General features: G+C 44.0%; 1 protein-coding gene across 7 annotated transcripts in view; it reads right to left on the bottom strand.

Moving 5' to 3' along the window:
- Positions 1 to 2,734, bottom strand: part of P4HA2 (prolyl 4-hydroxylase subunit alpha 2) — a 47,240-nt gene extending 44,506 nt beyond the window's left edge. For 2 of the 7 annotated variants that reach the window (XM_066341805.1, XM_066341806.1), the window contains exons 1-3: positions 2,277 to 2,626; positions 1,958 to 2,095; positions 297 to 463 (exon numbers count right to left, since the gene is read on the bottom strand). In XM_066341805.1, the coding sequence (XP_066197902.1) occupies positions 297 to 353 (57 nt within the window). In that variant the 5' untranslated portion in view covers positions 354 to 463; positions 1,958 to 2,095; positions 2,277 to 2,626. Of the gene's footprint in view, positions 1 to 296; positions 464 to 1,957; positions 2,096 to 2,276; positions 2,628 to 2,651 lie in introns of those variants that run through there. The other 5 variants (XM_066341811.1, XM_066341809.1, XM_066341807.1 and 2 more) reach the window with 5 other exon arrangements.
- Between the last annotated feature and the right edge of the window lie 11,624 nt (positions 2,735 to 14,358).

The following is a 14,358-nucleotide window of genomic DNA, read 5'->3' as shown; positions in this document are numbered from 1 at the left end:
TTAAATTAAACTCTTGAAAGATCCCTAGAGCCAGGGACACACCCACCAGCCCAATGCACACTATCAGCCAGCATGGCCACAAATGGGCCTCCAACAATGTAGGAGGGCAGAGTAAAAAAAGTGAGGCTCTCTCTGGAAATGAGTGGACCCCAGATTCCCTCACCCCACTCATTCCTCAGGGCTGCACCCTCGCAGTCTTTCCTTCTGATAAGCACTCACATGCTGGGCTCCTCCCCCAGCACATGGCCAGCTGCCAGTGTGAAGCAGCAATCTCAGAGAGATTATGAGCTACTCACGGGCAAGAATAGTGCTGCCACCTCCTCCTCCTCCTCCCCCATTCCGGCCCCAGGCATCTTCTAAGCAGAATCCAGGCACACAGGAGGTACTCAGGGAATAAACAGATCAGCTGGAGCCAGACTAAACCAGCAAAGTAAGTAGTCTCTTAGGCACCCCATTCCAGAGCCTGCAACAGAGCAGAAAGGCCTATCATAAGCCACAGACTGACTAATCGTCACCATGTCTGCCTGCTGAGCTCTCGCTGAACTACTGTAGCCCAGTATGACAGCATCTCTAGGATGAGGCCCCAGCCAATTCACTCCATCCTTGCTATGTGGCTTCCTTGGCAGGGCCGCACAGTGGACATGCTTGGCCATCTGAGAATAAGAAGGCACTAGAAGAGGATTCACCACCCAAAGATATCGTGAGTAGAAATGAACAAAGAGGCTGAGCCCTGAGGCCCTGAACCTCAATGAGTGAACTGTACCCTGGACACTTCAGAAGTAGTTTAAGTACAAGCCAAAGGAAATCTTGGTTCATTTAACAAAGAACTAAACCATGGAATCTATTGCACCAGATGTGACATGGGCTAAAAAAAAGCAGCAGCTTACAAAAACATTCTATAAATTCTTAGGTGGACAGTGAATCTCTGCAAAATATGAGACATCTGAGAATACCCTAAGCTACAAAGTGACATTCCCCAACCCTATTCTCAGGGCCAAGATCTCCTCCTGGAGGACTGAAGCTGTCAAGTTTCAGATAGTTTCCATCAGAAGCACAAGCCTTAGGTGTCACTCTCAGCAGAAGACACAAATCTCAGTCATGGAAGGGACTTCTAATGTTCTTCTACACCAGAGGTTCTCAACCTGTGTGTCACGACCCCGGCGGGGGTCGAACGACCAAAACACAGGGGTCGCCTAAAGCCATCGGAAAATACATATTTATTATACAATACATTTTTAAATAAAATATGTATTTCCGATGGCTTTAGGCGACCCCTGTGTTTTGGTCATTTCCGATGGCTTTAGGTGACCCCTGTGTTTTGGTCGTTTGACGCCCCCCCCCCGGGGTCACGACCCACAGGTTGAGAACCGCTGGTCTACACTATCTTAAAGGTGTCAGAGGCCAAGGGTCCACTTCAGCTGTCCTGATCCACTGTCATGCTGCAAGGGTTCATTGAGCACCCTCCACATGCAAGACACAGTACTAGCACTGTCCTCTCACTTGAAGTTCTTGTGAACAGGGTCCACGGACAGCTACCCTCTAAAGCAGGCGTCCCCAAACTACAGCCCCGTAGGCCACATGCGGCCCCCTGAGGCCACTTACCCGGCCCCCCGCCGCACTTTCGGAAGGGGCACCTCTTTCATCGGTGGTCAGTGAGAGGAGTACTGTATGTGGCAGCCCTCCAATGGTCTGAGGGACAGTGAACTGGCCCCCTGTGTAAAAAGTTTGGGGACCCCTGCTCTAAAGTGTCCCTTCCTCCATCACCTTGCTTCCACTAAAGTACCAGGGTCTGCTCCCTCTCACACAGGCTGTTCCTCTGCCCAGGTTATCCTTTATTCAGTCTTCATCTAACAACTCAGCTAATGAGTTACCTCCTCCAAGAAGCCCTCTGGCCTGAAGCATCCTGTCCTCTACCAACTGCCCACAGCTTGGTGCTCCCTCCCAGCACAGCACTCACCACACTGCTCTGGGCCTGGGCTTTCCTTGTCTTTCAGTCCAGGCAGTCTCCCCCTGGGCTAGCAACTCCTTACAGTTTCTGACACAAAGAAGGGTCCGTTCGCTGAATCAATTAACTAGTTCTCACAGGTCTCCGCAGCTGTTGAGGAAAAACAACGCTGATTCGCAAATTGGAAAGGGATGTGTGCAAGGGACGGGGGGAAAAAACTTTCTCGTCCAACAGCCCGTCTTTTAATCAGCCCCAAGCTAGATAGACCTCGGTGGGTCAGAGCACAGACTCCCAGGCGTTTGATCCGTGGAGGAAGGGAGGTGGAACTCACTACAAGCAGCGGCCCCTAGGGGCCCGGCCGACGCTCCCGACTGTGTCCAACTTCAGGCAGCCTCGGGGCCAGGCCTCCCCTTCCCGGGGAGCCGGACTCGCCAGGGCGGCCAAGTTCCCCGCCCGGCGCGGCCGCCGAGGGGACAGGCAGGAAAGGCGCCGCTGACCTCACCACCCTGGGCCCGGAGAGGGGACGCAGGCGGCGGGACAGGAACCCAGATGGGTGTAGAAACGGCGAAGGGCGCGGGGCCGCGGCGGGGCTCCGCTGCGACGACGGGACCCTCTGTCCCGTGGGAACAGAGCGCACGGCCCCGCGTCCCCGACCTGCGCCCGAGCCCCGCGCCGCACCCGGCTCCCGAGCAGGGACTGCGCTCACCTGGACACGCACCGCTCCCGGCGTTTCCAGAACCTCCCGCGGCGGCGACCGGCCCTCCTGGCGCCTCTTCCCCGGGCGGCTCCGCCCCCGCGCAGCCGGGCTCCGCCCGCTTGAGCCACAGCCACGTCTCCACCTCCCGCCCGCGGGCGGGCCCGGCCTCTGGCTCGGCGCCCGGAGAGCCTCGGCCTCAGGTCGCCACAGCCAGGGACCCCCCGGGAAGGCTCGGGCCACCCGACCACCCGGGAGCCGGGAGAGGGCCTCAGGCCAGGCGGGAGCGGGCTGCCCGCCCCTCATGCCGCCCGCTGCCGGCCGCACGTAAACGCCGCTGGCCGCCCCTCACCGGCTCCCACCTGTGGGCTTCGGCCCGTCCTCCTCCCTTGCCCTCGCGCGGCCGGGAGGGGCCCGCGACGCTGTCCTGCCCCCTGAGCTGTGGGGGGAGCGTCCCTGGATGCCGGTGTACTCCCCCGGCTCAGCTCATGCCTGTTTCCTTGCTGGTCCTGCAGGGGACTGGGCTCTGCTACTGCCCCCCCCATCTGTATCCCCGGCAGGCTGCGTGTGTGTAGGGGGTGAGGTGGGGTGGGAAATGCCACCTGAGGCAGGAGCCGGGATAGCAGGGGAGAAAGGAGACTGTCCAGTGAAAAAGGCCCTTAAGAAAACTGGGGGACCTGGTGTCCACCCCCAGGGCCAAACTCCCAAAGGGATTCAGACTGTCCCCAGCTCTTCAGTCAGGCACTCCCCCTGATTTATGTGTAGGTGATGGGTTGATGGAGGAAGGGAGAGAGTGTTGGCACACTGGCGCCAACCTTCGGTTTGCCCAAACCTGTCCATACTACACCGTCCAAAAACAGTGGATGCCCCCTTTAGCCAGTCCAGCCTGGGAGCAAATGAAGGCAGGGATGCAGAAAAACCTCAGCCTGAGCTGCAGGAGGCCCTGGTGGCCAAGCAGGTTCCCACGCCTGCTCTGTGAACCTTCCTGGTCATGAATGAGAGGAAACTCATCTGAAAATCTCATTAGGGAACTCGCCTGGAATGGGAGGTGCCCAGCCTCTGCCCTGGCACTGTGGGGATGTTCCCTATGACACACTGTCCGAGCTGGCAGCCCAGATCTGGAGGAGGCACGAGCACACTCACAGAAATACACACAACACATAAAATACGGAGTGAGCCACTGTTCCGGCCTGGGTCAGCCACCAGCCAGAGCTTAGGTAAAACAGAACAGAAACCGTCCTGCATCTGCTACATCCTAGCCATCCTTGGTCTTGCCATGTGGATCACCCTTTCTCTGTCCTGAAGGGTCAACTCCCCCTCTCAACTGGATCCTTCCCTTGTAGACCCACATAGCCTTTTCTTCGTGGCCATTCAATAGAAGAACTCATCATCTTCCCACATGCTACCTCTACCCCACACCACCCAAAATACTTCTGCTTCAGCATTTCCCTTACCTCAGGAACTGAAATCAACATCTCTCAGACATTTTCAGCCCACATTTAGGACACTACCACCTCCACCTCCTAGACAATCCAGCCTGGCCCACTGCTTCTACTCAGCTCCTCCCTCCAGCCCTCCTGCACTACACAAGCAGAGTGATATTTTACTTTTAATTTTTAATTTTTAAATTTTATTTAGAATATTCATTTTAACATGAGATGAGTAAAGTTAAGTTAACTTTAACAATTAACTAAATTGATCAATAAGAGTACATAGGTTTCAGGTAAACATTTCTATAGCATTTAAACTGTTGATTATGTTGTATGCCCATCATCCAAAGTTGAATCATTTTCCATCACCATATATTTGTCCTTCTTTACAACCTTCCCCGCACCCTATCTACCCTCCCCCTCCCCCACATCTTCTAGCCCCTGGTAACCACTTCATTTTTATCTACGTCCATGAGTCTCAGTTTTATATCCTACCTATGTGTGAAATTATACAGCTCTTAGTTTTTTCTGATTTACTTATTTCAATCAGTATAATGTTCTCAAGGTCTGTCCATGTTGTCGTAAAAGTCACTATGTCATCATTTCTTATGGCTGAGTAGTATTCCATTGTATGTATATACCACATCTTCCTTATTCATCTCTCTATCAAGAAATACTTTGGTTGTTTCCCTGTGTTGGCCACTGCGAGCAATACTACGATGAACATGGGGCTACATGTGTATTTACGTACCAATGTTTTTGAGTTTTGGGGGTACATACCCAATAGAGGGATTGCTGGGTCATATGATAATTCTATTCTTAATTTTTTGAGGAACCACCATACTTTCTTCCATAGTGGTTGTACTAAACTGTGTCCCCACCAGCAGTGAATGAGGGTTCCTTTTTCTCCACAGCCTCTCCAACACTTGTTAGTACCTGTCTTGTTGGGAATAGCCAATCTAACAGGTGTGAGATGGTATCTCATTGTAATTTTGATTTACATTTCTCAAATAGCTAGTGAAGATGAGCATGTTTTCATATATCTGTTCGCCATTTGTATGTCTTTTTGGGAGAAGTGTCTGTTCAGGTCTTCTCCCAATTCTTTAATTAGATTGTTTGCTTATCTGTTGCTGAGCGTTGTGAGTTCATTTTTTATATTTTGGATATTAACCCCTTATCAGAGCTGTTGTTTGCAAATATCATCTCCCATTTAGTTGGCTGCCTAATTTTGTTTTGTTGTCAGTTTCTTTTGCTGTGCAGAAGCTTTTTAGTTTGATATAGTCCCATTTATTTATTTTTGCCTTTACTTCCCTTGCCTTTGGGGTCAAATTAATAAATTGTTCTCTACGGCCAAGATCTATGAGCTTAGTACCTATGTTTTCTTCTATCTAATTTATTGTTTCAGGTCTTATATTTAGGTCTTTGATCCATTTTTAATTAACTTCTGTTCAGGGGGACAAACTGTAGTCAAGTTTCATTCTTTTGCATGTGGTTTTCCAATTTTCCCAGCACCACTTATTGAAGAGGGTTTCTTTTCTCCATTGTGTGTTTTTGGCTCCTTTGTCAAAGATGATTTGTCCATATATACGTGGCTTTATTTCTGGGCTTTCGATTATCTTCCATTGGTCTGTATGTCTGCCAATACCATACTGTTTTCAATATCATGGCTCTGTAGTATAATTAGTCAGGTAATGTCATACCTCCAGCTTCATTCTTTTTCCTCAGGATTGCTTTGGCTATTTGGAGGGTTTTTTTGTTTGTTTTTCTGAAGCTGGAAACGGGGAGAGACAGTCAGACAGACTGTCAGACAGATCCCGCATGCGCCCGACCGGGATCAACCCAGCACGCCCACCAGGGACGATGCTCTGCCCACCAGGGGGCGATGCTCTGCCCCTCTGGGGCGTCGCTCTGCCACGACCAGAGCCACTCTAGCGCCTCGGGCAGAGGCCAAGAAGCCATCCCCAGCGCCCGGGCCATCTTTGCTCCAATGGAGCCTTGGCTGCGGGAGGGGAAGAGAGAGACAGAGAGGAAGGAGGGGGGGGTGGAGAAGCAAATGGGCGCTTCTCCTATGTGCCCTGGCCGGGAATCGAACCCGGGTCCCCCGCATGCCAGGTCGACGCTCTACTGCTGAGCCAACCGGCCAGGGCCTATTTGGAGTTTTTTATGGTTCCGTAAAAACCGGGTGATTTTTGTTGTTGTTGTTCTATTTCTTTAAAATATGACATCACAGGCCTGACCAGTGGTGGCACAGTGGATAAAGCATCGACCTGGAAATGCTGAGGTCGCCAGTTCAAAACCCTGGGCTTGCCTGGTCAAGGCACATATGGGAGTTGATGCTTCCAGCTCCTCCCTCCTTCTCTTTCTCTGTCTCTCTCTCTCCTCTCTAAAAATGAATAAATAAAAAAATAAAAAAAAATATGACATCGGGATTTTGATGGGAGATTGCACTAAATTTATATATTGCTTTGGGTAAGATAGCCATTTTAACTATGTTGATTCTTCCAATTCGTGAATATGGAATATTTTTCCATTTCATTGTGTCTTTTTTCTATTTCTTTCAATAATGTTTTGTAATTTTTCAGTATATAGGTCCTTCACATCCTTTGTTAAGTTTATTCCTAGGTATTTTTTTTTTTTTTTTTTTTTTTTTGGTGTTGTTGTTGTTGCAATTGTAAAAGGAATTGGGTTTTTTTAGTTCATTTCCTGATGTTTCATTGTTGACATATAGGAAAGCAGTGGACTTTTTTATATTGGTTTTGTATCCTGTGATTTTACAGCATTGGCTTATCACTTCTAATAATTTTTTAGTGGAGTCTTTGGGGTTTTCTATATACAGGATCATGTCATCTGCAAAAAGTGATACCTTTATTTCTTCTTTCCTGATATGAATGCCTTCTATTTCTTTCTCTTGCCTGATCACTCTAGCTAAAACTTCCAGAACTATGTTGAATAAAAGTGGAGACAGTAGGCAGCCTTATCTTTTTTCCTGATTTTAGAAGGAAAGCCTTCATTTTTCACCATTTAATATGATATTAACGTATGATTTGTCATATATGGCCTTTATTATGTTGAGGTACTTTTCTTCTATTCCAATTTTATTGAGTATTTTGAACATAAAGGGATGGTGTATCTATTTTTTTATTTTTATTCATTTTAATTTATTGTGTTTACATAGATTCAAGTGTCCCACCAAATATATCCCCCCCAACCCCGTGTTCCCCTTGACACCCCTCTTGCCCCCCTTCCCCAACACATTTCCCCCCTTCCCTCCAGGATTTGCTGTCCTGCTCTCTATAATGCTGTGTTATGTATACATAATTTCACTAATCTCTTTCCATTCTCTGATCGCATCCTCTCATTCCCTTTCCTCTGACAGCTTTCCCTGTGGTCCCTTTCATCCCTCCTCTGCCTCTATTCCATTCCTCAGTTCACATTGTTCATTAGCTTCCTCAAATGAGTAAAGTCATATGATATTTTTCTTTCTCTGCCTGGATTATTTCACTTAGCATAATAGTTTCCAGGTCCATCCGTGTTGTTGCAAAAGGTAAGATTTCCTTCTTTTTCATGACCACATAGTATTCCATTGTGCATATGTACCACAGCTTCTTAATCCACTCGTCCACTGACGGACACTTGGACTGTTTCCAGATCTTTGCTATTGTGAACAATGCTGCAATAAACATGGGGGTGCATTTCTTCTTTTGAATCAGTGATTTGGTATTCTTAGGATATATTCCTAAAAGTGGGATAGATGATTCAAAAGGCAGTTCCATTTTTAATTTTTTGAGGAATCCCCATACTGTTTTCCACAGTGGCTGCACCAGTCTGCATTCCCACCAGCAGTGTAGGAGGGTTCCCTTTTCTCCACACCCTCTCCAGCACTTATTCTGTGTGGTTTTGTTAATGAGTGCCATTCTGACAGGTGTGAGGTGATATCTCATTGTGGTTTTAATTTGCATTTCTCTGATGATTAGTTATGTTGAACATTTTTTCATATGCCTTTTGGCCATCTGTATGTCCTCTTTGGAAAAGTGTCTATTCAGTTCTTTTGTCTATTTTTTGATTGGATTGTTTACCTTCCTGGTGTTGAGCTTTACAAGTTCTTTAAATATTTTGGTTATTAACCCCTTATCAGATGTATTGTCGAATATGTTCTCCCATTGTGTGGTTTGTCTTTTTATTCTGTTCATATGGTCTTTAGCTGTGCAAAAGCTTTTTAGTTTATATAGTCCCATTTGTTTATCCTGTCTTTTATTTCACTTGCCCATGGAGATAAATCAGCAAATATATTGCTGCGACAGATGTTGGAGAGCTTACTGTCTATGTTTTCTTCCAAAATTATTATTGTTTCATGACTTATATTTAAGTATTTTATCCATTTTGAGTTTATTTTTGTGAATGGTATAAGTTGGTGGTCTAGTTTCTTTTTTTTTTTTTTTTTGCAAGAACCTGTCCAATTTTCCCAACACCATTTGTTAAAGAGACTGTCCTTATTTCATTGAATGCTCTTACCTCCTTTGTCAAATATCAATTGTCCATAAAGGTGTGGGTTTATTTCTGGGTTCTCTGTTCTGTTCTATTGATCTATATGCCTGTTCTTATGCCAGGACCAAGCTGTTTTGTGTATAATGGCCTTGTAGTATAATTTGATATCAGGAAGTGTGATACCACCCATTTTATTCTTCTTTTTCAAGATTGCTGAGGCTATTCGTGTTCTTTTTTGGTGCCATATAAATTTTTAGAATATTTGCTCTATATCTTTAAAGTATGCCATTACTATTTTAATAAAAGTGGCATAGAATTTATAGATTGCTTTGGGTAATATAGACATTTTAATGATATTTATTCTTTCTATCCATGAACACGGTATATGCTTCTCCTTGTGTGTATCTTCCTTGATTTCTTTTATCAATGTTTTATAATTTTTTGAGTACAAGTTGTTAACTTCCTTGGTTAAATTTACTCCTAGGTCCTTTATTTATTTTGTTGCAATAGTGAAGGGGATTGTTTTCTTAATTTTTCTTTCAGGCAGTTCATTGTTGGTGTATAACAATGCCTCTAATTTCTGAATATTAATTTTATACCCTATCACCTTGCAGAATTCATTTATCAGGTCCAGTAGTTTTTTGACTGAGACTTCAGGGTTTTCTATGTACAGTATCATGTCATCAGCAAATAATGATAGTTTTACTTCTTTTCCAATTTAGATGCCTTTTATCTCTTCTTCTTGTCTGATTGCTGTGTCTAGGACTTCCAGAGCTATGTTGAATAAGAGTGGTGAAAGGAGTCACCCCTGCCTTGTTCCTGATCTTAAGGGAATTGTTTTAATTTTTGCCGATTGAGTATGATGTTGGCTGTGGGTTTGTCTTAAATGGCCTTTATCATGCTGAGGTATGTTCCCTGTATTTCCACTTTGTTGAGAGTTTTGATCATAAATGGGTGCTGGATTTTATCAAATGCTTTTTCTGCCTCTATTGATATTATTATGTGATTTTTCTCCTTCCTTTTGTTTATGTGATGAATCACATTGATTGATTTGTGAATATTGTACCAGCCTTGCCTCCCAAGAATAAATCCCACTTGATCATGATGTATGATTTTTTTCATGTATTGGTGGATCCAGTTTGCTAATATTTTCTTGAGAATTTTAGCATCTAAATTCATCAGGAATATTGGCCTATAGTTTTCTTTCTTTGTAGTGTTTTTGTCTGGTTTATAATGAAGATTATGCTCACTTCATAAAAGGAGCTTGGAAGTCTTCCCTCCTCTTTAATTTTTTTGAAAAAGCTTGAGAAGGATGGGAGTTAGTCCTTCTCTGAATATTTGGTAAAATTCACCTGTGAAGCCATCTGGCCCAGGGCTTTTGTGTGTTGTGAGTTTTTTGATAACTATTTCTATCTCATTTGTTATAATTGGTCTGTTTATGTTTCTGATTCTTCCAGATTGATTTTTGAAAGACTATATGTTTCACGGAATTTGTCCTTTTCACCTAGGTTGTCTAATTTTTTGGCATAAAGTTCTTCATAGTATTTTCTTACAATCCTTTGTATTTCTGCTGTGTCAGTTGTTACTTCTCCACTCTCATTTCTAATTTTATTTATTTGAGTCCTCTCTCTTTATTTATTGGTGAGTTTGGTTAAAGGTTCACCAATCTTGTTTACCTTTTCAAAAAACCAGCTCTTGGTTTCATTGATCTTCTGTATTTTTTTTTAGCCTCTATGTCATTTATTTCTGCTCTGATCTTTATTATTTCCTTCCTTCTATTTCCTCTGGGCTTTACTTGCTGTTCTTTTTCTAGTTCTTTTAGATACACGGTCAAGTTGTTTGAGTTTTTTCTTGCTTCTTAAGGTGTGCCTGTAATGCTATGAACTTCCCTCTCAGGACTGCTTTTGCTGTGTCCCATAAATTTTGAGTTGTTGTATGTTCATTTTCATTTGTTTCAAGGAAATTTTTTATTTCTTCCTTGATCTCATTGTTAATCCATTTGTTATTTAATAACATGCTATTTAGTTTCCAAGTGTTTGAAAGTTTTTCAGTTTTTCTATTGTAGTTGATTTCTAGTTTCATGCTATTGTGATCAAAGAAGGTGCTTGATATGATTTCAATCTTACTAAATTTATTGAGACTTGTTTTGTGTCCTAAAGTGTGGTCTATCCTAGAGAATGTACCATGAGCACTTGAAAAGAATATATATTCTGCTGCTTTAGGGTGAAAGGTTCTGATGATGTCTATTCAATCCAGTTGATCTAATGTGTCCTTTAAGGCTGCTGTTTCTTTGTTAATTTTCTTTCTTGAGGATCTATCCATTGATGTTAGTGGGGTATTAAAATCCTCTACTGTTATAGTATTGTTGTTAATCTCGCCCTTTATGTTGATCAAAATCTGCTTTATATATTTAGGTGCTTCTATATGAGGCACATAGATATTTATAATGGTTATATCTTCCTGTTGGATTGCTCCCTTTATCATTATGTAGTGACTTTCTTTATCCCTTACTATAGCTTTTGTTTTAAAGTCTATTTTGTCAGATATAAGTATTGCTACCCTAGCTATTTTTTTTCATTTCCATTTTCATGAAATATTTTTTTCCATCCCTTCACTTTCAGTCTATGTGTATCTTTTGTTTTGAGGTGGGTCTCTTGTAGACAGCATATGTACGGGTCCTGTTTTCTTATCCACGCAGCTACCCTATGTCTTTTGATTGGAGCATTTAATCCATTTACATTTAAGGTTATTATTGATATGTAGTTGTTTATTGCCATTTTATTCTTTAAATCTACGTTTCTCTTTTTCTAGATTTAGATTTTTTTTCCCTTTGTTCTATTTACAACAGGCTCCTTAACATTTCTTGCAGCATTGGTTTGGTTGTAATGAATTCCTTGAGGTATTTTTTGTCTGGAAGCTTTTTATTTCTCCTTCAATTTTAAATGATAGCCTTGCTGTATAGAGAAGTCTTGGCTGTAGGCTCTTGTTTTGCATTACTTTGAATATTTCTTGCCATTGCCTTCTGGCCTCAAGTGTTTCTGTTGAAAACTCTGATGCCAACCTTATGGGGCTCCTTTGTAGGTGATTGACTGCTTTTCTCTTGCAGTTTTTAGTATTCTTTCTTTATCTATTAGCTTTGGTATTTTAATTATGATGTGTCTTAGTGTAGGCCTCTTTGGGTTCTCTTTAAGGGACTCTCTGTGCTTCTTGAACTTGTGTAACTTTTTCCTTCATCAATTTAGGGAAGTTTTGAGCTATAATTTCTTCAATCAGGTTTTCTATCCCTTGTTCTTTCTCTTCTCCTTTCAGAACCCCTATGATGCGGATGTTGTTTCTCTTCACATTGTCACAGAGCTCTCTTAGAGTTTCCTCAGAGTTTTTGAGCTTCTTTTCTTTTACTGTTCTGCTTCCATGCTTTTGCTTATCTTGTCTTCTAAATTGCTGATTCGATCCTCTGCTTCATCCAGTCTGCTGTTAATTCCTTCTTGTGTAGTCTTCATTTCTGATATTGTATTTGTCATTTCTGACTGATTCTTTTTTATGATTTCAATGTTGTTTTTGATGCTTGTTATCTCTTTATTTAGGTGCTCATTATGTCTGTCCATTGTTACTCTAAGATCTTTAAGCATCCTAACAATCATTATTTTAAACTCTGCATCTGGTATTTTGGTTATTTCTATCTCATTCAGTTCTTTTTCTGGGGATTTCTCTTATTGATTCATTTGGATTGCATTTCTCTGTCTTCCCATTTTGTCTGTGTATAGACTCCTCCTTTAGGTGTGCTGTTTGTGTAGCTACCTGAGTATAGGGTTGGTGTTCTCTGCCTCCAGCTTTCTGTTGTGTTGATTCTTGATCTTCTAGGGTTGGCCTCAGCTGTTGTTTGTAATCCATTGTGGGTTACTTGTCTGCTGCTACTTTTCTTTTTGCTATTTGTGTCAGCTTTTTCTATGCCTAAGCTGAGTTAGGTGTGAGGAGCCCTTCCTTAAGACACCATTTAACAAGGGTTGTTAGATCCTGAACTGATGCTCTCCATATCTGGCCACTGAATATTCTAGCGCTGGACCTCCCTGGCTGCAACCTGGTGCAGACCAGTGGGAGTCACTGCCTATGACTGGCCCTTAGCAACCTTCTTGGAGCTACAGGCGATCCAGAATTTGTGGCTGCCTCTGCTAGGCTCAGGTGCCATTGTAAATATCAGCTGCACTCCTAGGCTGGCTTTTATCTACTCTTGGCCAGTTGGCGTGCCCTCTGTGTTCTCGAGGTTTGGTCTGCCTCTGGCCCACTGCCGCCACCTCCTCAGGTGTCTGGTCATGGGCACTGCTGGTGCCGGCCCACTGCCACTGTGGGCCACACTCACTGGGTGTGGGCCCCACCCACCGGGTGCGCGGGTTGGTCGCAGGATGCACTGCCACCATGAGCACTCTGGTGTGGGCACTGCTGCTGCCACCGCCCATGCCGCTGCTGGACCCACCCATCTTTGACTGGTATTCAGCAGTGTGAGGGGGGAGGTGCAGCCCCAACCTCAGCACTCAAAACCTGTGTCCCTGATGTGCCCCCTGCTTCCAACCAACTCCCTGCTCTGGCTGGAGTAGGAGAGTCTCCAGTGGGTGGGGTAATTGCTTCCCTTTGCTGGTGTTGCTTCTCCCAGGAGAAATGGCCACTTTTGATTTGGGGAGTGACTCAGCACAGGGGTTAGGGTGGCTGTCCCCCACAGTGTCCCTCCCTGTTCCTCTGAGATTACACTCTCCTCTTGCAACTCTAGTCCTCTCAGTTTCCTCACTCCAGGAGCCTCGGGTAAGTGGCTATGAACAAGGTTTTCTGCATGGTCCCTTTAAGACGGAGCCTGTGTCTGAGAGTTCTGTCTCCCTCTTGCAAACAGTAACCTAGCTTTTCTTTCAGCTAAATACTGTCCATACACCTCTTCTAGTCTCTGGGGCTCTATGCTGGGCTCCAGTCCTGGGACTGAGGACCCACAACTCTCTGGGCAACCTCCCACCCTGCTGTGAGAGACCCTCCAGGCTGCCGCTCATTCCTGGGAGTGGGGCCACCCTTTCCACAACTCTGCTCTTCCTACTAGTCTCAGTGTGGTTTCTTCGGTGATCCTTGGTTATAGATTCCTCTTAGTTTAGTGCAAAGTTGTTTTTTTTAAGATGATTGTTCCCAAGTTAAGTTGTAATCCACTTTGTTTCTGGGAGGTGGGAGTTGGAATATCTGCCTACTTTGTCGCCATCTTCTCTCTCCCTGGGATGTTGTATCTAATCAAATGCCTTTTCTGTATCTATTGATAGCATCATATAATTTTTGTTCTTTGTTTGTTTGTTTTTATGTGTATTACATTGATCGATTTCTGTATGTTGAACTATCCTTGTGCTCCTGGAATGAATCCCACTTGATCATGGTGTATAATTTTTTTAACGTGTTGTATTTGATTTGCTACTATTTTTTGAGGATTTTTGCATCTGTATTCATTAGAGATATTGGTCTGTAGTTTTCTTTTTTGTGTTGTCCTTGCCAAGTTTTGGTAGGAGGGTTATGTTGGCCTCATAAAATGCATTGGGGAATATTGCTGCTTCTTGTATTTTTTGGAAGACTTTGAGAAGGATAGGTACCAAATCTTCCCTGAAGTTTGGTAGAATTCACTAGTGTAGCCATCTGGTCTTGAACTTTTGTTTTGGAGGTGGTTTTTGATAGTTGTTTCTATTTTCTTCCTGCTTATAGGTCTATTTGGGTTTTTCACTTCCTTGTGGTTCAGTCTAGGGAGATTGTATAGTTCTAAGAATTTATCTATCTCTTCTAGGTTGTTG

This window comes from Saccopteryx leptura, chromosome 6 (genome assembly GCF_036850995.1).
Source record: "Saccopteryx leptura isolate mSacLep1 chromosome 6, mSacLep1_pri_phased_curated, whole genome shotgun sequence".
Taxonomy (NCBI): domain Eukaryota; kingdom Metazoa; phylum Chordata; class Mammalia; order Chiroptera; family Emballonuridae; genus Saccopteryx; species Saccopteryx leptura.
This window is presented reverse-complemented; position numbering and strand designations above follow the sequence as displayed.